The sequence below is a fragment of the Taeniopygia guttata genome, chromosome 5 (genome assembly GCF_048771995.1).
Source record: "Taeniopygia guttata chromosome 5, bTaeGut7.mat, whole genome shotgun sequence".
Taxonomy (NCBI): Eukaryota; Metazoa; Chordata; class Aves; order Passeriformes; family Estrildidae; genus Taeniopygia; species Taeniopygia guttata.
In genome coordinates, this window is record NC_133030.1 from 60,512,977 (window position 1) to 60,540,756 (window position 27,780).

General features: G+C 46.0%; 1 protein-coding gene across 4 annotated transcripts in view; it reads left to right on the forward strand.

The window, feature by feature from the left end:
* ARMH4 (armadillo like helical domain containing 4) overlaps window positions 1–27,780 on the forward strand; it is a 53,828-nt gene that overhangs the window by 10,841 nt on the left and 15,207 nt on the right. For 3 of the 4 annotated variants that reach the window (XM_072930547.1, XM_072930548.1, XM_072930549.1), the window contains exons 5-6: window positions 9,456–9,710; window positions 11,025–11,108. In XM_072930547.1, coding sequence (XP_072786648.1) covers window positions 9,456–9,710; window positions 11,025–11,108 — 339 coding nt within the window. The remainder of the gene's footprint in view (window positions 1–9,455; window positions 9,711–11,024; window positions 11,109–27,780) is intronic. The other variant, XM_012574253.5, reaches the window with a different exon arrangement.

Consider the following 27,780-nt stretch of genomic DNA (forward strand, 5'->3'; position numbering starts at 1 on the left):
ATGGTATTTCTCCTCTGAGTAGAGGTGGGGTGCTCCAGACAACGGCTCATCAGCATCTTTTCTCTGCAGGAAGCAATAACTCTCACTCCTGTTAAGTTTAGAGGGCAGCAGAAGCTGGGAGTCTTCCCCACTGCATGTGCCTGGCTTGCTGCTGTTTTTGAAGTCTTCCCTGAGCTCTCTGGGACTCCAACTGCAGCATTTTGCCCTTGCCAGGATCAATCCTGGATGTCTCTGGCAAGGCAGGGATGTGGTGCTAATGGGAGAGTGGCAGCATGGGTCGTGTGTGTGGGGAAAACCTGATCCTTCAGGCTGGGAAATAAGGTCTCTGCTTAGCAAGAGCAGTGTGATTCAGGAGGCTAAAGTGTTTTATAGCCCTCTGGGATCTCCTTTAGAAGCCTGGGTTTCTGCATGGGAAGATAAGAGGGATTTCAGTTTCAGCTGAGCATTGGTCTCTCACAATTTAATGAGACCTTCTGCACAGGCATATAAAAAATATCTCTGCTTCAACACAGGACTGATGCAACTTTGGTGGGTTCCTACTGCACTCTGTTTTCTCTGCTCTGGGCTCCTCTAAAGGCAAATGTGGGCTGGAGCTGGAGCCAGGTGCCCTCAGTGATGAGGACTCAAGTGGAAATCTGGGTTTCTTGGCTCTGCAGGTTCCTGCTCTCCAAGGGACGTGGGGCTCTTTGTGCATTTGACAACTGGCACAGCTTTTGTGGTCTGAATCTCTTCTGCTCAGCCTGGACCTCTGTGCAGGGAGCCAGAAGGTGCTGGGGAGCATGAATCCACATCTTGTAAAATGGGACAATTACAATTATCATTTGGGGAAAGGCTTTCTGCATGGGGATGGTGCTGCCTCAGTTAAGCACAAAGGAAGGTTTTGGAGCTGCAACTCTGCTCTCTAAACATCTTTTTTTTTTTTTGTTTGCTTAATGGCAATTGTGAGGTGTCACATCCTCGTGGTGGAGTGGCATTTGGAAGCTTAGCTCCTGAAATTACAGTTTCTGGTGTTTACTCTCAGAATATCTAGATGCTGCCAGATCCAAGATGTTTGGGGGTGCTTTCCTTAAAAGCTACATGGAGCTCCAGCCAGGATACTCGGGTTTTTGGGGGATGCTGTTGCAGGCCCATGATTGGGTCCCTGATGAGGGATCTTGGGCTCACTGTTGGAAGAAGTGCAAGGAGCTGAGTGAGCTCTGCTGCCTTCAGGGGGGTCCTGCTGACTTGCCTCACTGAAGGCCTGGCTCATCATTAAATATAAACCCCTGCTGCTCAGCTCACTCTGTTTCTTGGGGACCATCTGTGCTGAACTGCCTGTGGTTAATTGCAGCCATGTATTCACCTACCTGGCTTGGATGCAAAACTGTTTTAAAAATCAAATTGCGCAGGCAAAAATGAAAATATGTCTAGATGAGCTTATCCTCCTCTCTGGTGGACTCTGGAGAGATGAGCTGGGTGACAAATTTCCTCCTGCCTTTGACTCCCTTGGTGAGCTTGGTTCTACTTGCCCTTCCTAGTCAGAGAAATCCTATAAAGGGATTATAGGATATGGGGACAGGACACAGCAGAGGATAAGGCTTGCTTGTCTGGGGGAATTTGTTATGTATTTTGTCTCTGTGCCTAGAATTTCTATGTCTCTAGCAAGCTGAGCACTGCAGCTTTCTCTGTAGGGCTCCTGGTTCAGAGCTGGCTTTCTGAGGACCACTGTGGGAGCCTCCCAACACCCTTCAAAAAGTGTCTCTGGAAAGAAGCCACATTGCTTTTCAACTTGGTTCCTGTGCTGGAACATCTGCTATGATATTGGCAGGGGTGGCTGCACATCCCCAGCGTGGCAGGGTTTGGCAGGTGGGGCTTTCTGAAGTGGCAGGACACGTGCTATGCTCCATCTTCTGCAAAATCCCTGCAGTTTCCAGCTGGATCCTGCTGGGTGGAGCACACCAGACTCTGGTCCTGTCACTGCAGGCTCAAGATTTGGTTCTCTTGTGTGCCTTCCACCCTGCCTGGACAGCAGAGAGTCGTGGAACCACAGAAGGGGTTGGGATGGAAGTGACCTCAAAGACCTTCTCATGCCACCCCTGCCATGGCAGGGACAGCTCCCACTGTCCCAGGCTGCTCCAAGCCCCATCCAGCCTGGCCTGGAGCACTTCCAGGGATCCAGGGACAGCCACAGCTTCTCTGGGCACCCTGTGCCAGGCCCTCACACCCTCCCAGGGAAGAATTCCTTCTTGCAGCCTGTCCTTCTGCTGGGAGTGAGCTGCTCACACGGTTCAGGGGTCAGGAGAGCTGCTGGCTGTGCAGGGTGCTCAGAGCTTTGATTAAAGCAGGAGCTGCTGTGCCTGTTGTGTGGTGTCAGGAGCAGCCAATAGCTCTGAAAATGGCAACTTAAATCACTTGCTCCAGAGGAGGAGGCCTTAACCAAGTGGCTCTTGAGTGTGGAGTGTTCCAAATTAATTAGGATGGCTCTCAGCTGGCAGAATTTGGAGTTTCATGTGCATTTGCAGCCTGCTGTGCACTATTTTGTACACCACAGAATAGCTTAGGTTGGAAAAAACCTCCAAGACCGAGTCCAGCTTTTGACCAAACACCTCTGTGTCAACCAGACCACATCCAGTCTTTTCTTTAACACCTTTAGCCATGCTGACTCCACTGCCTCCCTGGTCAGCCCCTTCCAATCTTTAATCACCCTTTCTATGAAGAAAATCCTCCTGAATACTTCAGAACTTGTAGCCATTTACGTAAATTTATAAAAGATGCTTCCCCCATTTTTCTTCTGAGCTGTGGCACAGTACAAGGAACCTTGTCTTTTTTTTTTTTTGGATGTGAAGGGTATTTTTCCCAGAATTTAAGGCTCTGAAGAGGATTGCTATTTGGACCTTGACTGTATGGATTAAGATCTGCCTCATTAAATCTCTACAACCCTGTTAAAATTTTAAGTTAGGATGCAGAGGTGTAAATAAAACAGGCACTTAACCCAGCATGGTTAACTAGCCTGATATTATAGTTCCTCACCAGCTCTTTGGATATCAACTAAATTGGCAAGGAACATAAGACTTAGAGCACATGCAGAATGAATTATTAAATGGTTTTGGTACACACTTTCTTCTTGCATCTTCTTTATTGCTGCCACTGAAATGGGAGCTGCTCTGTGTTGACCTCTATCTTCTTCACAGTGGGTGCTGGCTCATCCCTCCTTTTCCTTTGTAGCAGAAAATGGTGAAAAAAGTGTCAATTTTTTTCTATAAAACCCAACTATTTCTTTTTTTCCTCCTCTCTTCTGGAATTATTTGAAACAGATGTGCACAGTTTTTCTGTACAACCAAAGTCAGGGCCTCACTCCACTCACGGGCAAGAATTCCTTCCTAATCTCCAACCTAACCCTGCCCTGTGGCAGGTGGAAGCCATCCCTCCTGTCTTGTCATACACTGGTCCAAATTCCTTCTCCAGCTTTTTTGGGACCCGTTTTAGGCACTGGGAGGGTCTCTAAGGTCTCCCTGGAACCTTCCCTTCTGCAGGCTCTCTGTTCTTTGTGATGTTCTGCCTCCAAAAGGCTGGATGATATTTCTTAGTCTGACCCACCTTGGTTCCTGTTCTCACCAGGCTTTGTTTGAATTTTGAACTGTATTAGATTTAAAAAAAAAAAAAAATTCACCTAAATATCACTTCACTGTTGTAGCTTTCTCCAAGCTTGAACAAAAACAACAGATAAACTCCCATGGTTGCTATTATTGAAATGTAATTGGGCTGTGTGAGTGAAAGTTTTTAATGAGTTTGTGTTTGTTTTAATCTGAGGATTAAGCAGTTTGCCCTCCTGGCTCAGGGGGAGGAGGTGGGTTCAGATAAGCAGGGCTGTGGCAGAAAGGCTCTGCAAGGAACATTTTCTGCTGGCTGGGGTTCTTGTGCAGGTGGGAGAGTGTTGCTCATGGGGCTTTTTTGGGAGCTTTGGGACCAGGGGTGCTGCAGGAGGGAGAAGAAGCAGGAGCTCAGACTAGAAATGAGCTGAGTGGACTCAGTCATGTTCCCTTTGGCTCCTCTTAGCCCTCACAGGACTTGAGTTAAGAGACTGTAGCCCATAATAACAGACCTGCTCCCCACTATGCATCATCTGTGATGGTCCAGCTGGGTTTGTCTAGAAAATAAAGTTGAAATTAGGTGTTTTCTTAACTCTTGCCTGTTGGTTATTCTGTTTCCAGGCAGTGGGGTTGAATTGAATGCTTCTGGAAGAAAACACCAACAGCTTTTTCCAATGAAAATTGAATTAGTGTCTCTGCTGGTGGTTTTTTTTGTGGTTTTTTTTTTTTTTTTGGTTGTTGTTTGGGGATTTTTTTTTTTGTGGTTTGGAAAAAAGTCCTATGCCCACAGCCCTTTTCCTGGGAAAAGCATTTTAAGAGATGCTGTAAACTCTTTATCTGCCTTCATCTGTCTTCTGTCCTGTCCACTCACAGGTCATGGTCATTAAATCTGGACTGATTTGACTGCCCTCACTTGATAAATCACCATTTTCTTGTCTTCATTTTTATACTGATTGGTTCAACACCTGCACACCCAGGGGCAGAAGTGCTGTTCTGCAGCAAGCCAAGGAGCAAACTTGTTATATGCAGCGTGTTCTGCAGCATTTTGGGTATTTTCCCCCTTTAAAATAGTCTTGTGTTGCTAAGCTGACTCTAGTCTGGCTCAGTGTGAGAGCAATTTTGAGGTGAATGCTGCTGGAGATAGAGTTTGGTTTTGTTTTAGGAAGAAATCCTTGAATTTGGGTGAGAGAAAACAAACTTAAGTTCCACCAGGGGAGATTTAGATTGGATATTAGGGCAAAATTTAATCACTGAATGGGTGGTGGTGGAGTCATCAGGCCTGGAGGGATTTAAGAGATGTGTGGATGTGGCAGCTGTGGACAGGGGTCAGTGGTGGCCTTGGCAGTGCTGGGGGAATGGTTGGACTCGATTTGAGAGCTTTTCCAACTTTAATCATTCTGTGCTGTGTAAATCTCTTGAAGCTTCTATGGGTAGGGTTACATCACCCTGCTTTGTGTGTAGGATCTGACCCACCAGGTGTCCCCCACCATCCTTTCCCTGTCTCTGTGCATTTGCCCAGAAGCTGAAACTTCCCAAGAGATTGATTTTTCCAGAGCACAGACACCACCACATCCTGCAGATGCTTTGCAGTGCAGGTGCCTGGGCTTGCAGAGCTGCTCCCAGGGGGTTTTACCCTGATGTTTGGCAGAATTTCTGTGCCTGGGTTGTTGTCCCACCATGGCCCAGCACAGGAGCCCTGCTTGGTGACAGCCTGTCCATCTTCCTAGCAGCTCTCTCCTTCCAGGCTGGCAAAGGCTCCTGGCAGCATTTTGGAGCTGGTGGATGGTGACATTGACTGATCACACGAAGGCAACACATTAATAATAAAGAAATTGTCCTAGAAAGGCCTTCCTGCCTTGACAATCAGCTGTGATCACAAAAGCAGAGCAGAAACTGAACCTCAGTGGGAGAAAACACTTGGCAGAGGCTCCTTAGTGCCTCTCCCTCCTGCTCTGGCAAGAGATGGGAGCTACAGACCCCCCCACCCCTAATCCTATTGTTATTTACACAGCATTATTTACATATTTACACGGTGGTATTAGCACATAGGGCTGATCCTGCAGCACTGAACACCACATAAAATCACAGCTTAAACTGGCACAGATCACAGCAATCCTCTGTGGTACCATTTAGACATCTTTATCCACTGAGTTTGGTGTGAGGGAGAATGGGCAGGAAAAGGACAGAGCAAATGACAACTCCAGGTTTTGCCCTACAGCTTCTTTCATTTTTAATTTTTTTTTTATGTGGAGGAGATTTCTTTTGGGTTTTTTTTTTATTTTTGTTTGTTTTGGCTTTTGTGGATTTTTTGTTGTTTTGTTGTTGCACTTTGAATTCAGTTTGTGCCTCTCTGAGTGAGTCTGTCACCTTCCACTGAGAGCCTCTCTCTGCTCAGGGCACAGCAAGATCTTTCTGCTGTGTGTTCAGCCTGACAAAATGGTTTCCTGGCTCTCCTGAGGAATACAAGTGTTTGCAAACATTAATGGAAAATACCTAAACATAGAAACATCATTCTTCAGCTGAAACCCTGGTGTAGCTCCATTGCCTTCAGCAAGGTTATGAGCACAGTGGCTTCAGCTCCAGCTTCTTCCAAGCCATCACATCCCCCAAAATTGCTCCTGAGGTGCCTTTTACCTGCTGGATGCTGGTGGTTTGCTTCAGATTCCACAGGTTGTGGGTTCCTGCTGGGTCAGGGAAATGCCTCACAAGGGAGGTGTGAGGTGATCTCATTTCTCCTGCCTAAGCCACAGAAATCATCATGGATGTGTAGTTTTGTGGTGAAAAGCCTCACTTTTGGAGCAAGCACAAGGTGCTTTTTCCCTCTGGAAATAACAAATTCCATCCTCTGGATCTCACCTGTGTCACTAATGGATCCATTCAGGGTCCCATGATAAAGCCCACTGGTGAATGTTTCTATTAATAAAGCTGGAAACCCCCAAAAACTCTGCTGAAAATGTGTTATTTTATCTCAGACTCCTTTCCCTGGACAGGAATGATAGGACAAGAAGAAACAGCCTCAAGCTGCAGCAGGGGAGGTTTAGGTTGGATATTAGGAAAAATTTCTGTAACAAAAGGATGGTCAGGCATTGTGCCAGGCTGCCCAGTCCCTGCAGAGATTGAGAAGATGTGTGGATGTGGCACTTGGGGCTGTGATTTAGTACAGGATTAACAGTTGGACTCAGTAATCTTAGAGGGTTTTTCCAACCTAAACCATTCCATGTCACACAAAAACAGTTCACATGGAGCTGCAAATGCACTTCAACTCTGGATTACTTCTGACTCTGCTGGGCTTTACACTTTCACTCTTTGTCTTTCCCAATAGTTTTCTTTCCATCTGCTGCTGAGGCCTTTTGAAGGCCAAAATGTGCCAGTTTAGGAGGGAAAATGTGACTTTTGTAGTAGGATCTTGTGTGAAGCACAAACCCCCAGCTTGAGCTTCAGCTGTGTGCTGCTCACTTCCATTTCCCATCTTTATGGGACTGCCCAGCCTGCCTATGTTTGCCTGCTGAGCCTCCTCTGCTGAAATCCCACCCTTGGGAAGTTTTTGGGGTTTTTTTGGAAGTGTAGCTTCCTCCTTGTGACCACCAAGTGGAGCTCTGCACTGCACCTTGCAGCTAGACAAGCTGTTGGCATTTCAGGATGGGGCTTTAAAAAGCTGTTTTCGGATGCAGGAATGAGCCAGAGAAGAGAAGGGAACAAGCTCAGAGCCTTTTCCTCCCCTCCTTGCAGGGGCTGTGCTACAAGGATCTCATTATTCACAGCTTTCTGCTGTGCCTGCCTGGTGATTGATGAAGCTTGGTGATCATCAGATGTGATAAGTAGTCTCAGCATTTTCAATTTGGGTGTTCAGCTTGGCTGCCTGGAGGCTTTGGAGACAGGGAGATGGCTATCTGTGGCTTCAGCACTCCATCCTGGCAGGTGTGTGTCACTTGGATTGCTAAAATTCACAAGGAGCTTCTCAAACCCTTGTCCCTGAGTAGTTTTTCAGAGATAAAAATCCAATGCCTGTTCTCTCTTGGCTGGTTTTTGCACCCAGTCTAGGGAAAAGCTCTGTTCATGGTGTTCTGGCTGCTCAGACTATCTGCTGGTAAGTTTTGGGATTGTTGATTGCTGTGTTTCCCTCTCAGCAGAGGGAAAAACACCTACATTCACTTGTCTTTGCAGGTTTCCTGTGAGCACTCCCCAGATGCCACTCACAGCTTCACAGTTGTGTGTTTTGTATGAAAATGTGCATTCTGACAGAGAAAATTCTTCTCTTGATTCTAAATGCTGGGCACATTGTAATACAGAAATTGCCTGTAAAATGCAATGGGAATTTAATCATCCCTGGGAGCTCCATTAGATGCTCTGTGTGGTAGGAATGATCTTTCCAGGTACCAAAAGCCATGCTCTAGCAGGATGATGCAGCTAAATCCCAGCAGCAGCTCATTTGTATGGGATGCAGGGCTAGGGGGGGAAAGGCAGCACTGGGATTGTCTTGTCTGGTGAGCTGAGGAAAACATGCAGTGTTTGGAAGCAAATCCTTGAATTGCAGGGGAGGGAGATGCCATGGCACAGCACAGTGCATCAGTGGGTTTGTAACATGCACTGATTTCTTACATTCTCATCTCTTGTGATATCCCAATTTGTGGAGGTTATTTAATCCAGGCTGGATTGCCACCAAACCTGTATGAGGTACAACTACAGCAGAAATAAAGGGATATTTGGGTAACAAAGGGTGTTTTGGCTGATGTGTTAGTTTTTAGTGCCTGGATGAGGGTGATGGGCTCTCCCAGGCTGACTACACCAGGAGGGAATTTTTCTACAGGGCTGAGCAGAGTTGGTGTAAATTAGATAAAAGTGCATAAATACTATGTTTCAATTCTCAGCCTTGAAAAAGGGACTGTGAGAAATTCAAAGCATGCCATTGTTCCAGATATTATCTTTCCCTGGTGGGTGGCTCCATCAGCAGCTATTAAATAGCTCCAGTGCAAATTCTGGCATAGGGTGTCCCTGAAACTTTGGTAGCTGCAACTTGGGAAAATAAACTGTGGGAAGACTGGCTCTGTATTTGCCCTGCTCTAGACTTCCTCCAGCATCTGCAGCCAGTTGTGGTTGGAAATAGGAAAAAATAGGAAAAAACCCTTTGGTTTCATCCAGTACAGTGGTTCCTGTGTTGCCATTTTAGATTACAGTGATGAAATACTGGTTTAAATAAATATTTCTTTTTCCATATGCTAACAGTACAGACATTTTTGGAATAAATGAATATCAGCTGTAGTGGAGAATTCATGGAATCACATAATTGTTTTGGTTGAAGGGGACCTTAAAGCTCATCTTGTTTCAACCCCCTCCTCCCCTCCCATGGGCAGGGAGACCTTGCACTGAATTCACAGGAATTTCCTCAAAATCCCGTTTATCAGCTCTCCTGTGCAGTGTTGGCTGTGCTGCCTTCTTTCCAACACTTTCCAAGGCCAGGTGGGATGGATGGGGCCTGGAGCAATTTGGTCTTGAAAGCAATGCCCTTTCCAGAGCTGGGAAAGTCTCAATCAGAGTTAAGCATAGAACCACCTCATTGCTGCCCCCAAGGCTGGAAATCAGGGGAAGAGCTCTCACTTGAGCTGTGGTTACAGATGCACATCCTTGTTTGCACCCTGCTGCTAGGAAGCAAAAAATTATTGTATTTCCCACTAATTTGAGAGTCTGAGACAACATCTCCTTGTTCCCCAGCAAGTTTCATCTCAGGAATGAGCCCCTGTGGGTGTCTTTCCTGCCAGAGAACAGGCACAAACTCCTTCAGCTGCTCTGCCTCTGGAGAAGCTCAGCCTGGTGCTCCCCTAGAGAGGTCTGTGAACCTTCTGCCTGGTGAGATCTTCCCTGACATTTCTTTTCTGTCTCCCTGGCCAGAGGGTGAAGAAGAGGAAGAGGATGAAGAGGAGGAGGAGGAAGAAGAAGAGGAGGAAGAGGAAGATGAGGAGGACAAAGACATAGACCTGATGGATGAAAGCATGGAGGGTGACACGGAGCTGCCAGGCTTCACACTTCCAGGAGAGACCTCCCAGGAGCCCCTGGCTGGCCTGGAAAACCCTGTGGCCCAGCTGGCTGGGGTGTCCTACCAGGTTCCTGACACCATTGAGTGGGAGCAGCAGAACCAGGGTCTGGGTAAGAGAAAAGCCCCTTTTTCCTTTACCCCTCACCTCTCCTGCTCTTCAATCCCTCATAGCAGCCACAGGTTGGCTCTCAAGCTAAACACAGAGCAGGTTCATTCATGAGGAATCCCAGTTCCACCAGTGACAACTGGTGAAACTGGGATGTGTCCCAGGCAACGTGACCTGCCTTGGTATTTTGGGGAAAATACGGATACTCCAATCCTGCTCATTCATTTCCAGAGCTTAGTGTTGTCTTGCTCCAAGGTTGGACAATAAAAGAACTTTTCAGGTGAGATTCCTGGGCAAATTTTGGTTCTCTTTGCCCAGGATGGGTTGGTGCAGGGATATTTGTCCTGTGGGCACGAAGGAGTTGGGTATTTGCTCATCAGCCTGTTTGCTACCTCAGCACTTGTCTGAATTCCACTTTCTGACATTTTAAGAGGTGCATGGTCCAGCCTTGGGCAGCTGTGCTGGCAGTGTGAAGGCAAACCTGCAAAGCCTCTATAAAGCTTTATACAATTTGTTCCTGCTGTACATACAGGCCCTGTATTTAATGGCTGGACTGATTTACTCCACCTAGGAGTCAGTGTTTATATGTGTGAAGTCCATGTGATGCAGGTCAAAGCTGGTGTGGGACAAGGGAGATTTTAGGAAGGAACTTGTCCAGCTTGGCAAAGGCTCTGGAATAATTTCCCAGCATTCCCAAGCCAGTCCCTGTCAAACACAGTGGGAACATTTCAGGTGAATTTGTGGGCACTGAACCACATCTACACAGAGGTCTTTATGTCTGACTGTTAGAGTTAGTTGTTCTGAGAAGCCCATCAAATAAAAAAGCCTCCAAAGCCTTTTATATGTTGTGTATCACATATATCTATGTGGTTTCTATCACTCCCCCTGAATGCAGAATTCTGATTTAACCTGGAGGTTCTCCTCTGTGATGCTGTTTTCAGCCTGCTTTAGTGATGTTGGCTTCCTTAATCGAATCAAAGAGTGCCTTTCAAGAACTATATGGGAGTCTTGATTTCCAGACCTCTGTGGGAGGGTTGGCCTTTGAAGGAGATACTGAGTTTGCAGCAGGACTGATCCCTCCCTGTCACACAAAATCCTGGTTGAGAAGCACAGTGTGGGTGGTGGCTGTGTCAGGGCTGTCCTGGTGTCCCCCCAGGACTTGTGTGAGGGGAATCATTCCAAGTCCTTAGAGGGTTTCTGGTTGTCTTTGGCAAGCTGGGTGAAAGAGGAGGTTCTATATGTTATATATGACAATGTTTGCATGAACTTTGGGTTACAGAGGAGGTTCTGGGTCAGACACAACTCATGGTTTATGCAGGTCTGGACTGGAGTCACAGCTGCATTTCCAGCTGCTGCAGGAAGAGGCTCAGGGGAGGAGTTGCATGTCTGGTACAGCAAGCAGGTGAGAAAGCAGTGACCAGGGGCTGATGCTGTTCCTCAGACCCCTGAAAGGACATATTTCTAGAAGTTTCAGACAAGGAATAAACAGACTAGATGGTAAAAGACAGGATTTCCCCCCTGCCTTATGTTTTATTGACTTCATGCACATTGGAGGAGCCCCTGTGAGGTGTGAGTTGGGTCAGCATCAGTGATGGCTCTGAGCACCTGGAGGATCAGGCAGATGAGGATTTTGGTCTTCTCTGGAAGTCACCAGATCCAAGTGGTTGGGATTGCCTTTTGGTTTTCGGCTGCTGCAGCCAGTGCAAACACCCATGAGGGAGAGGATGAGGCTGTGGCTGAGTTGGGTTCATTTTTAGGAGTTAGATGGGAGTTTTGTGCAGTGCTGTGCTGGCAAAAAAAGAGGGGACGCAGTGGGATCAGCCTCTCTGCTGTGACTCAGCCCTCTGATTCCAGCAGGCAGACTCTTATGTAAAAAGCCATTTATTCTTTTCCTGTCTAGATGACCTCAGTGGCTCTGTGACACTGCTCCTTCCCCATCTGCAGTGTGCTGGTGCTCAACAGTTCTCCTAAGAGAAAGGGAAATTGTTTATGTTTTAGAGGTGCAATGAAAATGGAACTGGATGAGGAGATTGGAGCTAAATGATCTTTAAGATCCCTTCCAGCCCAAGCCATTGCATGATTCTGTGAAAACCAAGGACTTGCATGAGCTCACACTGATAAAGGCCATGGAAGGAGCTGAGCCCAGGGGATTGGAGCTGATTTCCTGGGGGTGAGTGAGGAATGGGAGATGCTTCTGCAGGAGTGTGGCCCTTGCTCTCTCCAGCTTGTGCCAGGTGAGAATTTCTGCCCTGCTCCCAGCTCTGGATTCATGGGTGTCAGAATCTGTGGTATTGATGATTCTGAGATTGTAGAAAGTCTCTGTCTTTCTGCCCCATTGCCAAAGAAGAAGCCATAATTGGTCTGTGCTGTTTCAAGGTTGTTTATTCTGTTTATCTCTAACATGTTCTGCTGCCCTGCCGCAGCTCTGTCCTGCAGGGCAGCGTGTGGGGCTCTGCCCTCAGTGGGATGGTACAAACATTAAATACCACAAACTACCTGTGCTGGATTTACAATAACGTGCCAATATCTGTCACCTACGTTGAACAGTGTGTCCCCAGCCTGAACCAACAGAAAAATGCCAACACCACAGTGAAACATGGAGGGCATGAAGAAGGAGAAAAAGGACAAGACACACCCAATTTCCTCCATCTTGTCCCCTTTGGACCCCTAATCTAGAATCCTAAAATTTTACTTTTGCACCCGTGCCACACTTAATTATTACTGATATCAAACACTCAGAGCTGGTAATTCATCCTGTAAGATTGAAAACTCTTTTCCATGGACAGAGATCACAGACAGTGTCTCTGGGGGCTCTGTCCAGGGGGGTTCCTGACCCCTGCCAGGGTCCCAGACCTGCCAGGGCAGCCAGAGGGATGCCCTGGATTTCCACACATGGGCACACATCAGGCTGCCTCTGTGTCCATTCCTGGTCCTGCCCATGTGCTTCTTGGTGGAGTGGATTTGGGAGAACAGGAAAGGTGGGAAAAAGCACACAGCTTGTGTCAGCACAAAGTGGGTTGTTAAGAACAGAAGAAATCCCCCCAAATCTGGCAGGAAGCTGGAGGAGCTGCTCCCATTGTCCTGCTGGAGCACCTGGAGACACCAGACTCACTGTAAAAGACTTGGTAAGCTTTAGATCTGCTGGATGGGCTATTTTTTCTTGGAAACCCTTTTTCTCCAGGTGATTTTCATCTTTGAAGATCCAGTTTTTTAAATTCGGGGACTGCTTTGAAACTGCTGGACATCCCCTGAAGAGCTCTGTGTGTCTCTTCCTTCCCTCAATAGCACTGAGATGTGAAGAATTTCCCTTTTTGTGTAAATTAAGCAGGGTTTGGAAGGGGAAGTTGTTCTGCTTCACCTGGGGTACAGCCTTGGAAAGGGAGACCTGAAGGAAGGTGACAGCACCCAACAGAGAGCAGGGTGAGGGGACAACATCCAAGCACCAAACTTTTACAGATGGCATTTTCCATTTTTAAAATACTTTGCACTAATTTCTTCCTCCTGAGGATGCGTCTGCCCTCTAGCCTTCAGAATTTTGACATTTAATGCTAAAATCTATAGTGCAGAAGAGCCCAGAAGTGTTGGAATAGCTGTTCTCAGGCCAGTTATTATTGAGTCTGCTTGCTCTGATGGCTGACACAACTGCAAATCCCTGGAGAACGAGGAACTTGATCCACAAAACAGCTTGGCAGAACAAGAGACAGTTTGGATTTTTGTAGTGGTCAATGAGAAGTCGCTGGAGGAACAGAATCATTAAAAATGTCAGTTCTGGGCAGTCAGATGGTCCTACATTAACTCCAGCTGAGCAAAAGCCATTTATTAGTGCCAGTAACGAGTCTGACAGTTTTACAGCCCATCAACTGGCTCTCTAACCAGCAATATATAGACAATGAGTAAAGCAGAAAATGAGAAAATCTGTGCATTAATAAAATAGCATTTGACCATCTAAAAGCCATCCTGGTATCCTGCAGCTCTGGGGAAGCAAGGTTTGAATATGATTTGGGATCTGGTTTGGTGTCCTGTTCAAGTGCTTTGCTTCCACAGGTTGCCAGTGAAGGACAGAGCAGCACTTTTGAACTTCTCTGCATTCTCTGTGAGGTGGCTTTGGTGTCTCTATGCTTGTTTCTTGATTTGTGTGGAGGTGGTGTGCTGTAGGCAAACACTAAACACCTGGAGAGCATCAGAGGAGCACAAAGACCAGGTGGATAACTTGAATTTTCAGGGAATAAATAAAAATACCTGATCTTCCCCTGCTCTCTCTTTTGTGATGCATTACCAGGAGAGCCGCAGTTGGTTGAGGTGGGTTCAAACCTGGTGAGCAGTTTATGATCCTTCAGTTATTCCTCATGCATCTCAGAGCAGGTGGTCTTTGCTGTGCAGCTCCAAGGAGATCAAACCCCTCTGCTTCTGTTGGTAGTGGCTTCTTCTCCCAGTTCTCAAGAATGTTTATTCTCTCAGTTCTGTGAGAATTCTTAATTTAACAAGAATGAGCCAAGAGGAAAATGGCCTCAGACTTCCAGGCTATTTCCTGATTGCCTCAGTGCTTGCCTCTCATCCACATCCCAAGGTGAACAGCTCCTGCTATCCACAGTAGGGAGCAGCAGGAGATCTAGGGCAATTCACCAAACCTTTAATTTTACCACATTGGGGCATGCAGTTCTTTGCTTTCTGCATTTAAAATGTATGGAGCTGGTGTTTTATTCTTTCTCCTTTTGGGGTCCACTTGATGTAATTTTTGTATGTTTGCTAACACAGCTTTGCACCTTTGTCATCATCAACTTATACCATATTACATCTGAATTTACTCTATGTGGTGGCTTGTGTGTATGCTAGGTGCTGGTTTTTATTCTCTGTTTTAACCTAAATTAATTTTTCTCCAGGTCTGCCTTTCTTTAGCTGACCCATTGGGGTGTTTTTATCCACCTGTTCATGGCAATACCACATTACAGGGCTGCAGCTTGTGAGAAGCTGCCTGGCTCCACAGCATTTGTTTTTGATTTCCACCTACCCATGGAGGAATTGTACACAGGGGAGTTTGAACCATCCCTGAGGATAGGATTTAGAGATTAAACAAAAACAAAAACCCACCAAACCAAACCAAAACAAAAAAAAAACCCCAAACAGCAATATAGGAAGAAGTTATGAAGTGTGACAATATAATTCTCAATATGTAGTTTCCAAAATATAACCCATGTCTGTGTTTCATGTGCTTCTGTGGGTAGGACATTAATTCTTACTGTAATGGAAGGTTGTATAACTCTCTCAGGTAATGATAAGACACTTGCATAATAAACACACTTCTGGAATGTGATTTTTTTTTTTAATATAATGGATAAAAAATATTTGCAGCTCTGAGCAGCTACTTACAGAGAAAATAGCTCTCGTTGTATTGCAGATCTGTGGTCACAAATTACACTGCATAAACCATATAACAGATGCCTCTGGTTAATGATGCTGAGGCAGGGGAGCAGAAGGACAGTAGTAGAAGATGATGAATGTTTGAAATGTCATTTTAACAGGAAGATAGGATTAATGCTTTTATGGGCAAAAATAACCAGCATTAGGAAGGCAGGAGCTGAGACTCAGAAATTAGTAATATGTTCTTTAATTGCTGCCCCAAATGGATCTATTTTAAGTACTCTTACAGCTTGTGGCATTGGAACATTCGAGTGCCTTTTAATCTTTAATGCATTTATCTCCTTAATCACCCTGGGAAGGCTCATCTGTGTTTTAAAGGTGGTGAGAAAACCACAGAGAGGTCCAGTGACCCCTCTGGTTTCACAAGGGAGCCTTTGCAGAGCAGGGATTTGAAGGAGGGGAATTAAATTAGTGCTTGGGCATTGCCTTTCCCTTCTGGAGGCAGGATGTGCACACCTGCATTTCTCCCTGGAATGGGAGAGTCACCATCCTGACAGTCCATAGGAATCCCAGGTGGGAGAGGCTGGCAGGAGCCAGGATGAGGAGAGGAACCAGCAAATTGTCCTTCCCACATGTTCCAAGTGCAGCTGCTTGCAGCAATCCTGCCCTCTGTGGCCTTGCCACATCTTTATGGGAGTTTTGTGGCCACGCAGGGTCTGGGTTGCAGATGGCTGCAACCAGAAATGAGCAGTCTCAGGAACAGAGATGATTATTCTTCCTGTCTTTCTGGGTGCTCCAAATAATTTATACAGTTCCATATGTTCCTTGCTAGCTCCCCTTCCCTCTCCCAAGCAGCAGAGAAGCTCCCACCATCAATCTGTGCTTAACTCAGGTTTCTGTCCCTTGTCAGGGATGTGCACTCCCTTTGGAATTGCTTCTTTTTTGCTTAAGAGGTTGTTCATGATTGCATCTTAATCCTGGAGCAGAGTCATATTTGATCAGGTTTGTCTTGTCCAAGGGAATTCTGCATGCTGTCTGTAATGATCCTCTCTGCCAGCTCGGGGTGACATTTGCTTTATAACAACAGAGCAGCTCCCAGGAGGGGACAATTCACATCAGAGATGGCTTTTGCTCCTCGTCAGATCTGATTCCAAGGTGGTTTGGGGAGTGTGTCTCTCTAATACTCCTTTCTTCAACCTGCTGGCTCCATGCACGTCCCTGTGCTGGGATCTTGATCCAGGAGACAAAAAACTTAGAGAAGTTTGAGCCCTGTGGTCTTGACCTACCACCCTTTTATGCTCTTCCCTTTTTCCATCCAGCACAAGACTGCTGTGCCCTTGGGGATGAGGCCAGTGTGTTTCCAAGAGGAGACAGGACGGGTGTGTCTGCTCTGTGAGCTGGGATGAGGAGATTCTGACCACAGAGCATCCCCCTGATGAGCTGGAGCCACATCCTTCCTCCTGGAAGCACCTCGGGCAGAAATCATGGCTAAGGGAAGGGGGTAGAGTTGAGGGAAGCAATTGAGTTCTCATCCCTGGAGGGATCTAAAAGCTGTATGGATGTGGCACTTGGGGACACGGGTTAGTGGTGGCCTTGGCAGTGCTTGGTCTTTGATCTTTGAGGGGCTTTTCAAACCAAACAATCCTGTGAGCCTGTGAGTAAATCAGATTGGAGGGTGCCTTGGTGATTCCCAGCTCAGCTAGCAGAAATAGTGCCATGAAGCTGTTGCTGACAATATTCAGGCTGATATTTTACCCTGATGTTTTTGTTGGAGTTTACTGGGAAACAGCAGCACTAAAACATCCTTGGATGCATCACTTTGAAACACCAGCCCTTCCACAGTGTTTATGCATCCAGTGAAACCTGTGCCAGAGGAAGACTAAGCCCATTTGTTCCCAGCCATTAAGTGCTGCCTCCAGGGGCTGGGGGAGGATTTAGAGGCATTTTCTCATTTTTGGCTCTGCCTGCCCACAGAAAAGATGGAACCCAATCAGTCAATGTATTAAACTGAAGTTACTGGCTGTTGCAAGGAGTGAAGAGATCCTGTCCATCCACAGCATTTCTGCTTCTTTTTCTTCAGTTTGGAGCGAGTTAGAATCTGAAATGCAGGGAACTCTCAGAACTTTGGGCCTGTTAAGCCAAAGCTTAGAATTAAACACAGGATTTGATCTGAGACCTTGGAAGAGGCTTCCAAGCTTAAGTGCTAGAAGCCAGAATGTGGATTTATAGTTTAAAACAGAGACACGTTAAGAAGAAGAAAGTTTGGAGTTTTAGAATTTAAGATATAGAAAACAGGAAAGCACTTACAAAGGTAAAGAAGAAGCTTAGAATGCAGCACTGTAGGTTTGTGTGTCACAACATGATTGGCTAAGAAAGCTCACACTGTGCATGAGTCCATAAGACAAAATATTTAAGGATTGGGTCAAAAATGCAAATATACTTGTTGGCAGTATTTTATTGGTCAATAAATCCTTTAAAAGTCTCATAACTAAAAATCCTGTGACCTTCTGAACCATGCAGTGAAGATGTGAGCCGATCTCACCCTTCCTGCCCGTGTAGAAGATAACAGAAATAAATCACATCATCTAAAAAACTCAGAGATCCCATCTCTAGCTCCATCAAAATTCCTTCAGAAATTCCCACAAGGAGAGTTGGCATGAAGGCATGGAGAAATCATCTGCCAGGCTGTGGGAGGGGAAAGAGAATTTTGGTCACCATGGTTGGTGTGAGAGGTCCCAGTGACTGGGGAAAGTTTCCAATGGATGAATCCAAGTCTGAGGGCTGCTGCCAATCCTGCCTGCCCTAATCCCCACTACCCTGCTAGGCAAAAATCCCCTGAAATACCTGCAAGGAGGATTCAGCAGCTTCTCTGGTGGAAACATCTGTGGAAGACTCCCCTACACAGTTCAGGTAGGGAAGTCTTGGGTGATGTCTGTGTACAGAGAGCTTTAGGGAAGGTTTACTAAGGGGAACCCTTCACCTAAAGTTGTCAAGCTTTGGAACAGGCTGCCCAGGGAAATGATTGTGTCACCAGCCCTGGAAGTGTTCAAAAAACTTGTGGATATGGTTTAGTGATGGAAATGGTGGTTGGTGCTGGGTTGGTGGTTGAGCTTGAGATATTTGTCATCTTTTCCAGTGTTGATGATTTTATGAAATTCTCCCTCCTTGGCTTGCTGGGTAGCACAGAAGGGCAGCTGCAGCAGCACCAGGCTTCTGGACTTTCCCAGCACAGGAAGACTCCTAAAAGGCTTTCTGCTGCACCTCCAGGTGCTCTTGTCAGCTCAAGAAAGCAAAGTTGGGGAACTCAGGCACGGGTCTGAGCGTTTCTGACCTCCCCCAGCTGCCTGCCTCTATCCATCTGTTTGACACATCCTTTAAAGTTAGGATGTGTCAAAGTTAGTACCTTGGAGCATGACTTTGCATTTGCTACTCCAGGTGATTTATCTTGGGGTTTTATTTGCCTGGATTCAAGGATAGGATCCAGTGCAGAGCTCTGTGCTCCAAAGGCTGGGCTGCATCTGCTGCCCAAACACCATCCAGGTTCCTGCACAGAACAGGGAGGCAGGAATCCTTCTGGGCTGTCAGCTGCCTTGGATTGTCAAGGATTCCCCTTACCTGTCAGCCCCACTGGAATGTAAATCATGGTGTCTTTGCTCTCTCTTTAGTCTGCAGTAATCCTGTCCTTTCCCATCCCTGCAGTGTACACATATGTCACTTCTCAGTGTGCTTTGCCTTTTCTGCCACACTTCAGTTTCTTCATATCAGAAAACTTGGCTCCATTTAGGCAGAGGAGCTGGTTTTGGGTTTTGGGCCCCTCTCTCCCTTTGGATTTTAGCAGTCACTTAGCTTGATTGAAGAACTGAGGCAGGGTTGTGCCTTCCCAGGGTGAGAGTTACTCATTTTCCCTTCCTGTGCCTGTCTGGGTGGCCTTTGCCATGTAAAAAGAGGCTTGTCCTTACATTGGAGAAATCACATTTATTTTCCAATAGTGATCTATACTGCAGTGCAAAAATCTGTCTGTTTTCATGGCATACAAAAAAAGAGAGAGGGGAATGTGAAGTTCATCAGCCTTGAACTGCCTCTGTCCTTCTGGGGATTTACGTCAGAGGCTGATCTTTGGGGTTAAAACATTGGCCCCATGGCAGAGCTGGTGAGAGAAAAATGGAGGAAAAGAGCTTTTTGCAACAAGTAGCAGGAAGAGAGAGGGTAATCTATGGAGAGGGTAATTTTAAAATGTTCCTTCCTAATGAGAATGTAGATGCACTTTCTGCTTGGACAGTGCAAACCACAAATGACTGATGCTAAACCTGTCTCCCCTCTGGTGTTCCCTCTGATTAAGACCCCTTAAGAATCAAAGGAGATCAGAGTTATTTCCTGGAAGGATGCTGTGTCTCTAAATATATATATATAAATATATATGTAGAATTTCTGCTCTGCCTGAGAGTGAGTTAGGAACATATATTGGAAATAAGCAAATTGCTCCGATTTTTGTCTGACAATGAAATAATTGCCTCAAACCTCCAGCAGTTGTTGTCTTGCAAAGATGCTGAGTATCAACATTAATCACAGACAGGGGTCGATATGGCAAGAATTACTGGAGGCTTTTGCTTTCTTTTTTCTTTTTTTCTTTCCCCCCCTTGTTTTTAAGTAATTCTAATCGCAGCCACATCCGAGCCTGGGCTGTAATAAAGAGTTTCAGCCAGGCTGCTCCCTGATAGCCTATCATTTATTTTAATATACCAGCAGCACCATCTGTGCTTGAGGCTTTATCAATGTGAAGTGAGGCCAGGAGGTTCTCCAGTCTGGGTCCTTTTTGAGGCTGCTTTTCCCAAATCCCCCTTCCTCCTCTGACCACTCAGGTGTGTGGTTTTGCAGGAGTGGCTGCTCACTCTTGTGTTCCTTGTCCCTGTTGCTTTAGCAGTGTCACATGCTGTGCTGCTGTCACTGTCCCCTCAAGCTGGATGTGCTGTTGCACCCCTCACACCAGCTTAGGGATGCCCATGCCAGGGTGATCCAGGGGATGCTCCAAGGTGGCACATGTGGCATCTTGGTGACCCTCCTGTGCTTTTTTGTGTGTGCCAGTTATTCCAGCATTTCCTTCTGTGCATTCTGGGACAGAGGATTTCCAAGATCCCTCAATGGCTTTGGTGTGTGCTGAGGAGAGATCTCAGTGTCTGCCCTTCCAGTCCCACCAGAAGATGTTTCTTCCTGAGAGTGAGGGAGTTTGCTTTGCTCAATCCTGGCTTTCCTTACAACAACCCATAAGAAAATTCAGGAAAATTATAAGATAGGATGCAGTGTAAATATCCTGTCAGGAAAATAATTTCCTTGTGGGTTTTGTAATTTTCTGTTAAATACAACTCAATTTTCTGGTTAAATAGAGTCTCTTTTGATTTTTTAGGTTTTAGGGAGTGTTGGGTAGAGGGTCAAATATCATGTTAGACCTGGTGAGTACCCTGAGGGAAGCTTTGCTTTCTGGTTCTAGCTGCTCTCCCATAGCCAGAGCATATTCCTGTGTGTGCTGTTGCACCTCTCCAGTCCCAGTCTGCAGTGACTCCATGGTCACTCAGCCCTGCTCCAGTACAGCCGGATGGACTTTTCCAACCTAAACAACCCTGTGAATCTTTAATTGCAGTCTGGAGCAGGAGAGGCAGGGAGTTAATTTAACTTTTGGTAGACAGAGGCAGCCAGGAGCATGTTTTGCTAAGGTGCATGTCTTATTAGAGCAGACAAAGTCAGAATCTGAGCTGGCAAAACTCAGCATTGCTTTGTTGAATGCTCTGATCCCACAGCCTTGCAGCTGCAGTGGGATCTGTTGTCAGAATCTGAGGTATTGATGATTCTGAGATTGTAAAAGTCTCTGTCTTTCTGCCCCATTGCCAAAGCAGAAGCCATAATTCGTCTGTGCTGGTTTCAAGGTTGTTTATTCTGTTTATCTCTAACATGTTCTGCTGCCCTGCCGCAGCTCTGTCCTGCAGGGCAGCGTGTGGGGCTCTGCCCTCAGTGGGATGTTACAAACATTAAATACCACAAACTACCTGTGCTGGATTTACAATAACGTGCCAATATCTGTCACCTACGTTGAACAGTGTGTCCCCAGCCTGAACCAACAGAAAAATGCCAACACTGCAGTGAAACATGGAGGGCATGAAGAAGGAGAAAAAGGACAAGACACACCCAATTTCCTCCATCTTGTCCCCTTGGACCCCTAATCTAGAATCCTAAAATTTTACTTTTGCACCTGTGCCACACTTAATTATTACTTATATCAAACACTCAAAGCTTGTAATTCATCCTGTAAGATTGAAAACTCTTTTCCCTGGACAGAGATCATAGCCAGTGTCTCTGGGGGCTCTGTCCAGGGGGGTTCCTGACCCCTGCCAGGGTCCCAGACCTGCCAGGGCAGCCAGAGGGGAGCCCTGGATTCCCACAATCTGTGATCTTTTCTGGGACCATCAGTGGCTCATTGTGTCTGATTTCAGCCTTCGCCTCCTGACAAGCTCAGAGCAAGAGCCACAGAGGTTGTTTGGGCCAGGCTGAATGTCTCAGCCCCTGCCTGGCTGAGGCAGGCTCTGAGAGCACCAAGCAGACAGAAATGCCTTTGGGGCAGTGCAGGGCTTGGGATGCAGCTCCAGGACTCCTTCCCAAGGCACTGCAGGGGATTCTGTCCCCAGGGATGTCCCTGGAGCTGTGACTGCAGCTGGTGGGAGCTCCTGGGGCAGCGCATGGACATGGCCTGGCACAGACAGGGGGACCTGATGATCTTGGAGGTTTTCCCAGCCCTGCTGGTTCTCTGAGATGCTGCAGCATCATCCCTCCAAACCAGAGCAGGCAGCCCTGAATTTGGAGTCACCTGCAGGAAGAAAAGCACATTCAGTGGCACTAATTAGCAGCAGCAGTGATTAGTTATTAAGGTTTGGTTAGTCACTTCTGTGTGGGCTCTGAATATGAGGGTTTAAAGAACAGTGGGACTTTCTGGGTTTTTTTAATATAATCTGGATGTTCTTCAAGCTCCTGCCAGCAGTTCCCCTGGATTTATTACATAGTGTGGGTGGGCAGGAGAGTTCCTCTGTCCTCATCTCCCTGGGATGAGCCAGGGGAGGTCTGCAGCCACCTGGATTGGACCTGAGGGTGCTGGAGTCCCCTCTGATGGCCTCACAGCTCAGGTGTTTCCCTCCTCTGCTCTTCACTGCATAGAAGTTATTATGGATATTATGAAATACTCATTAACCAAGGCATTGTCCAGCCCTGGCACAGCTGCCCAGGGAAAGGGTGATGTCCCCATCCCTGCAGGGATTAAAAGATCTGGATGTGGCAGAGGGTTAGAGGGTGACCTTGGCAGTGCTGGGGGAATGGTTGGACTCTGTGCTTAAACAATTCTGTATTTCTATGGTTCTAAAAGCAGATTTCAGTAGCAGGGTTCCCAGGTGATGAGTGTTGGACCCATCCTGCCCTGTCCCCAGCCCTGAGCAGGGATGCAGAGATGTTCCCCATCTAAGATGTTCCCCACAGACCCTCTAAGCTGGGATGGGTGGGTGTTAATGCTCAGGGTGAATACATGGGGTAAACAGGGTTATTTATGCCTGGGTAAGTAGGAAAGCTTAGATGCTGTTTCTGAAATCCTGGAGAACATCCAAGGGACAGTCAAGTTCCAGAGGGAAATTTAGGCTGAGAGTTGTTTTTGTTGTTAGTCCTGTAACCACAAGAGAGTGAATTTCAATGGCAAACTGGAGACTTGTGGCAAAAAGGAGAAGTTAAAGCAAAGCCTCTGCTCCAAATCCTTATGAGAGAAAGGGAGGATGATATAGTAGGAGCACAGGCCTGGAGGGATGTGAGGGGATAAAGAACAGAGAGAAAAATTATAACCAGCATTTTAACTCTAAATACTCTGTGCCATTCTGCCCCTCTGTGCATCTGGAAAGGGATAGAGCAGAGATGTAAAGGGGTTGAGGAAAAAGGATAATCCAAAGGATAAATTAACATGGATAACCAGAGGAGAAATGGGATTCTGTGCAAGGAGTGACTGCAGAGTTATTGTCCAGAACCCCAGAGTGACAGGAGGATGTGCAAGGGGAGTCTTGCTGTGTGCTGTCCCATCCATAAACTTTTCCTAGAAAAATGACCTTGGCTCTGGCCCAAACTGCCTCATCTCATTACAGCCAGGGTTGCTTTTTCATCTGAGTCCTGGGGCAAATCACTTCCCCACCCTGTGCCTGAGTCCTGATGTTCACAGATGAGACAATTCCAGTGCTCTGTGGTCATTCTTTTGGATGCTTTTGGGCAGATCCTGGCTCTTCTTTGCATGTTTGTGTGCACATCACGTGTGTGTGTGGTCCCAGGTGGCCTTTCAGCTCTCACAAGAGAAATTAATTACAAGAAACTCAGTCTCTCCCTCCTGTATTACATTTTGCTCATTAAATGTTCACAGTTGCTAGGACAAAAATCTGCATTGAAGGCTGTGAGTCCTGGATCAGCAGTGGATTGGTGCAGGTAGGAGAGTGAGGAAGGGCAGTATCAGCTCTGTTTGCCTTTCTCTGGGAGCATCTGCCCTCAGAGATGGGATGTGGGGCTCAGCTGGTCCAGTACAACCATCCTTATGTTCTCTTCCTTTGGCACAAGGTTCCCCCTACACCATAACCAGGTGCTGGGGACAGAAAACCCAAAACCTGTCTGGTTTTGCAGACTGGCAGGGAGCTGTGACTCAGGAAGGGAAAGGACCTTGCAAAGCACTTCCAGTGTCTTTCAAATTCACCAGGTGAATTCACCAGCTTTCATGCCTTTATACAGTTTTACAACACAAAACTGACCAATATTTTGTTCCTCACACAAAACACCAATTTTGTCGGATTATGCCTTTTTCTGTCCCAGAGATGGGGCATTTTAAAAACTTTTATTCTATTTTCAGTCTCATGTGAAGGGTGAGACAATACAGATGTTATCATTCACGCCATCACAATCAGAAGATGACTATTTCTTAACTGCAATATATTTATAAGTGTTTCTTGGCCTATCAGCTTTAGTCATGCCATGCTGTAAATGCCTTAAAGCAAATAATCTAAAATTACCTCTCATGGGTCCTACTACAATGCATCTTTCATAGTTCTAGTTCTCCAAAGTATCTAGTCTTATTTGCAAGGCCATCCTTTGAAACTTGTTTCTAGTTCCATTTCTCTCTCAACAATGTCTATTCTATTGCACAGCATTTCTAAGTCAGCATTTCTTACCTAAAAGTTTACATACAAATACTGTGTAGACCTTCTGTTAAACTTCAAGAATTCTCTACAAATCCATTTCCCACAGCCAGGCTCCACATAAAACACTTCTGTACTGAAATCAGAGATGTCACCTTGTCAATAATTTAACTGAGAGGCCAAAGACAGGCAGCTGAATGCAGACTTCAGTGGAAGTCTGTGTCATCCCCTTCCCTGGATGAGGACTTTGCATGTTTTGTTTTGTGCTCAGGCTGCCCTGCAGTTGCTGTTGGACTGAGCTAATTTCCCTCCTGCATGATTTTCTCTCAGGTCTTCAAGGCAGAGAAGCTGGTGCAATAGCACAGAAAGTCATGGCATTTCCAGCAAGGCACCAGCTTTGCTCTGCTCAGCTTCCCAGGGTCTTGTTTGCTGTTCCCAGATACCAAATGGAAATTTTCCTGAATGCATAAATTACCTGTGGATTCCAAAAACTGGTTATGGGACCAACAGCTCACATGGAAATGTGTGGGTTGTTGCTCCTTTGGTTTTGGTAGATCTGTTTATCTCTTTGAAATGGACTTTAAAAATGAGACTTCAGCTCCTGTATCCCTTTGGGTTCAAGTGGACAAATAGCTTTTGTCAGTCTGGAGAGATTGGTAAATCAGGATGTTGTGATGATCTGGTTTGAGTCAGCAGTTCTTTGGGTCTGTCACTCCAACCTGTAACTAGTTTATTCAGTTATTCCCAAATCTGTCAACTGATTCACAATATTGCAGGGTAAGGACAGGAAACTGCTTCTCATGTTTAGGACCAAATTTCAGAAGTGCTCTGCAGTTTCACTGTTTTCTGTGCCTACAAAGAATTTCAGATTTCAGGTGGCCCGTAGTGGTTTTGTTTGTGCTGTGGAAAATGCAGCTTTTCCCCTGGGAATTCCCTGTGCAGAATATTTGCAGTTAAAAACAAAAACATTGCAGCTACTCCTTTAGAAGACTAAGGGGAGATTTTGACAACACCAGCCTCTTTCTTTGCTAATATTTGTTAGCCTTGGAGCTAAAATAAGAGCAGTTCACTTGTGAATCATAGACTCTCACCTTGTTTCACCCCCTACCATGTGCAGGGACACCTTCCATTAGACATGTTACTCCAAGCCAAATCCAAGCTGGATTTACTATTCCAGGAGTGGGGCAGCCACAGCTTCTTTGGGCAAGCTCTACCAGTGCCTCACCACCCTCAGCATCAAGAATTTCTTCCTGACATCTAATCTAAATATCTTCTCCTTTTAAAATCACAATGCAATCAGGCCACTACAAAAAATAGTTTAGAAAGTGTCCTCTGCTTATTTCCTCCTTCTGGTTTGTCAGTGACTTCTTTCCGTGTCTCTCTCTGCAGAGTTTGTCTTCCTAGAGGGCTGAGACCACCCTTGTCAAGCCAACAGAACATTTTTGGCCCACTTGTGGTCTTTGGAAAGCAAGCAGTACCAAGTGTCCCTCAGCACTTAGATCATAAACAATATTTGCTGCCACTTTGAAAGCAGATTGACCTCTGAGGCTTTATCCAGATAATGTTGTGAAGGTTCTCCTGCATCAAATTGGTTCTTCATTATTTGAACAGATGATGGCAGCAAAATCAGGAGTTGACTCAGAGATACTTAAAATATCTTCTTAGAGCCACATCATATCACTGTCCTAATCAGGAGTGGGCTCTGACCTGTTCCAGTCAGGGTAATGCCCATCCAGGGTGAGTAAATTGTTACTGATTATCTTCATCTGCTTGGAGAAACTCCAGATCTGTTCATTTCTGAGTGGAAGGAGTGGGATGGGAGAGTGCCACAGCACTGGGTGTGTGTTTGGGATATATCACATTAGACTGGAGCACACAGGAGCAGTGCTCTGTGCCACTGGGAAATAAATGGGAAGTGTGGATAGCAGAGGATGTGAGGATAAATCAGCCCTTTCACTGCAGGGCTGTGCAGAGCTTGTCTGGGAGGTGATGGTGATTTTATAAAGTTCGGTGGGTGGCGGCAAATGTCACCAAGATTTTGGGATATTAATTTGTCTGCAAATCTTGCCCGTAACTGTTGATAGGTGCGCAGAGAAAAGAGAAGTTTTGCTCCACAGCAGCCCTGGAACAGCCTCTCCACTGCAATCAAACTTCTAATATGAGGACCTAGGTTGGAGGTACAAGACCAGAGGGATGTGGAGGTAGAGCTAGTGCTTAGTTATGGGGATTTTTGAAGGAATTTTGAATGAGTTAGAGATAGGACCTCTGAGTTTTTTAGATTATGAGATTTATTTTTCTTATTTTCTACACAGGCAGGAAGGGTGAGCTTGGCTCACATCTTCACTGCATGGCTCAGAAGGTCACAGGACCCTTAGTTACAAGACTTTTTAAGGATTTATTGACCAATGAAACACTGCCAACAAGGATATTTATGGTTTTGACCCAGTCCTTAAATATTTTCTTATGGATTCTTGCACAGTGTGAGCTTTCTTGCCAGTCATGTTATGACAAACCTATAGTTCTGCATTCTAAACTCCTTATTTACCTTTGTAACTGCTTTTATTTTTTCTATATCTTAAACTTTAAAACTCTAAACTTTCCTCCACTTAGCTTAATGCTTCTCTGCTTTAAACTATAAATCCACATTCTCTGTTCTAGCACATAAGTTTGGAAGCCTTTTCCAAGATCTCTGATTAAATCCTGTGTTTAATTCTAAGCTTTGGCTTACAGGCCCAAAGTTCTGAGAATTCCCTGCATTTCAGATTCCAGCATTTAGTTTGGTGTTTAACCTCTCAAGCCAGGGCACCTCTCTCAGGGGTGGATAAAATCTGAAGGGGAACCAGGAGCTGCAGACTCCAAGTGGTGGCCAGGCACTGCTGCAGTTTCCTGCTGACTCCTACCAGCACAGTATGAAACCAGGATTGCTTGTCTGGGGGTTGAATTTGGCCTTGTGCTCTTTTGAAATGCACATCAAAAGAGGCCAAGGTCCTACCATAACCCACACCTTGAAGCTGCCCATCTAGCCAATAATCAAAATTGCTCCTCTTCTTCAAAGCACTTCCCTTCAGAGTTCTTTTGAAGTGTTTGAAATCAGCCCATTTTCCCCATGCACGTTAAAATTGGAGCTGCCTTCTCCACCTTTTGTCTGCCCAAACAGACAATAGCTCCTTGTATTTGTAGCTCCTTCACTTGGACAGACCAGCAGAGTCACATTCTGCCTCCTGCAAGAATTTTTGTTTGTCAGACTTGCTTTCTCCTCAGCCAGTATAGGCTCAGTGAAGCCTTTTAATTGGATTGCCATCATCAGGTGTCTGGGTTGTTATTACTGAGAAATTACCACGGAATTACAGCTGTGCTGAAGATATTTTCATGTTTTCCCTCTGTTTTCTTTGCTGGCTTTGGGTCTCTATTTGGCTGTAAATAGAAACAGAGAATCACAGAATGGTTCTGGTGGGAAGAGGCCCTAAAGGGCATCAGTTCCACCCTCCTGCCATGGCAGGGACACCTTCCACTATCCCAGGGTGC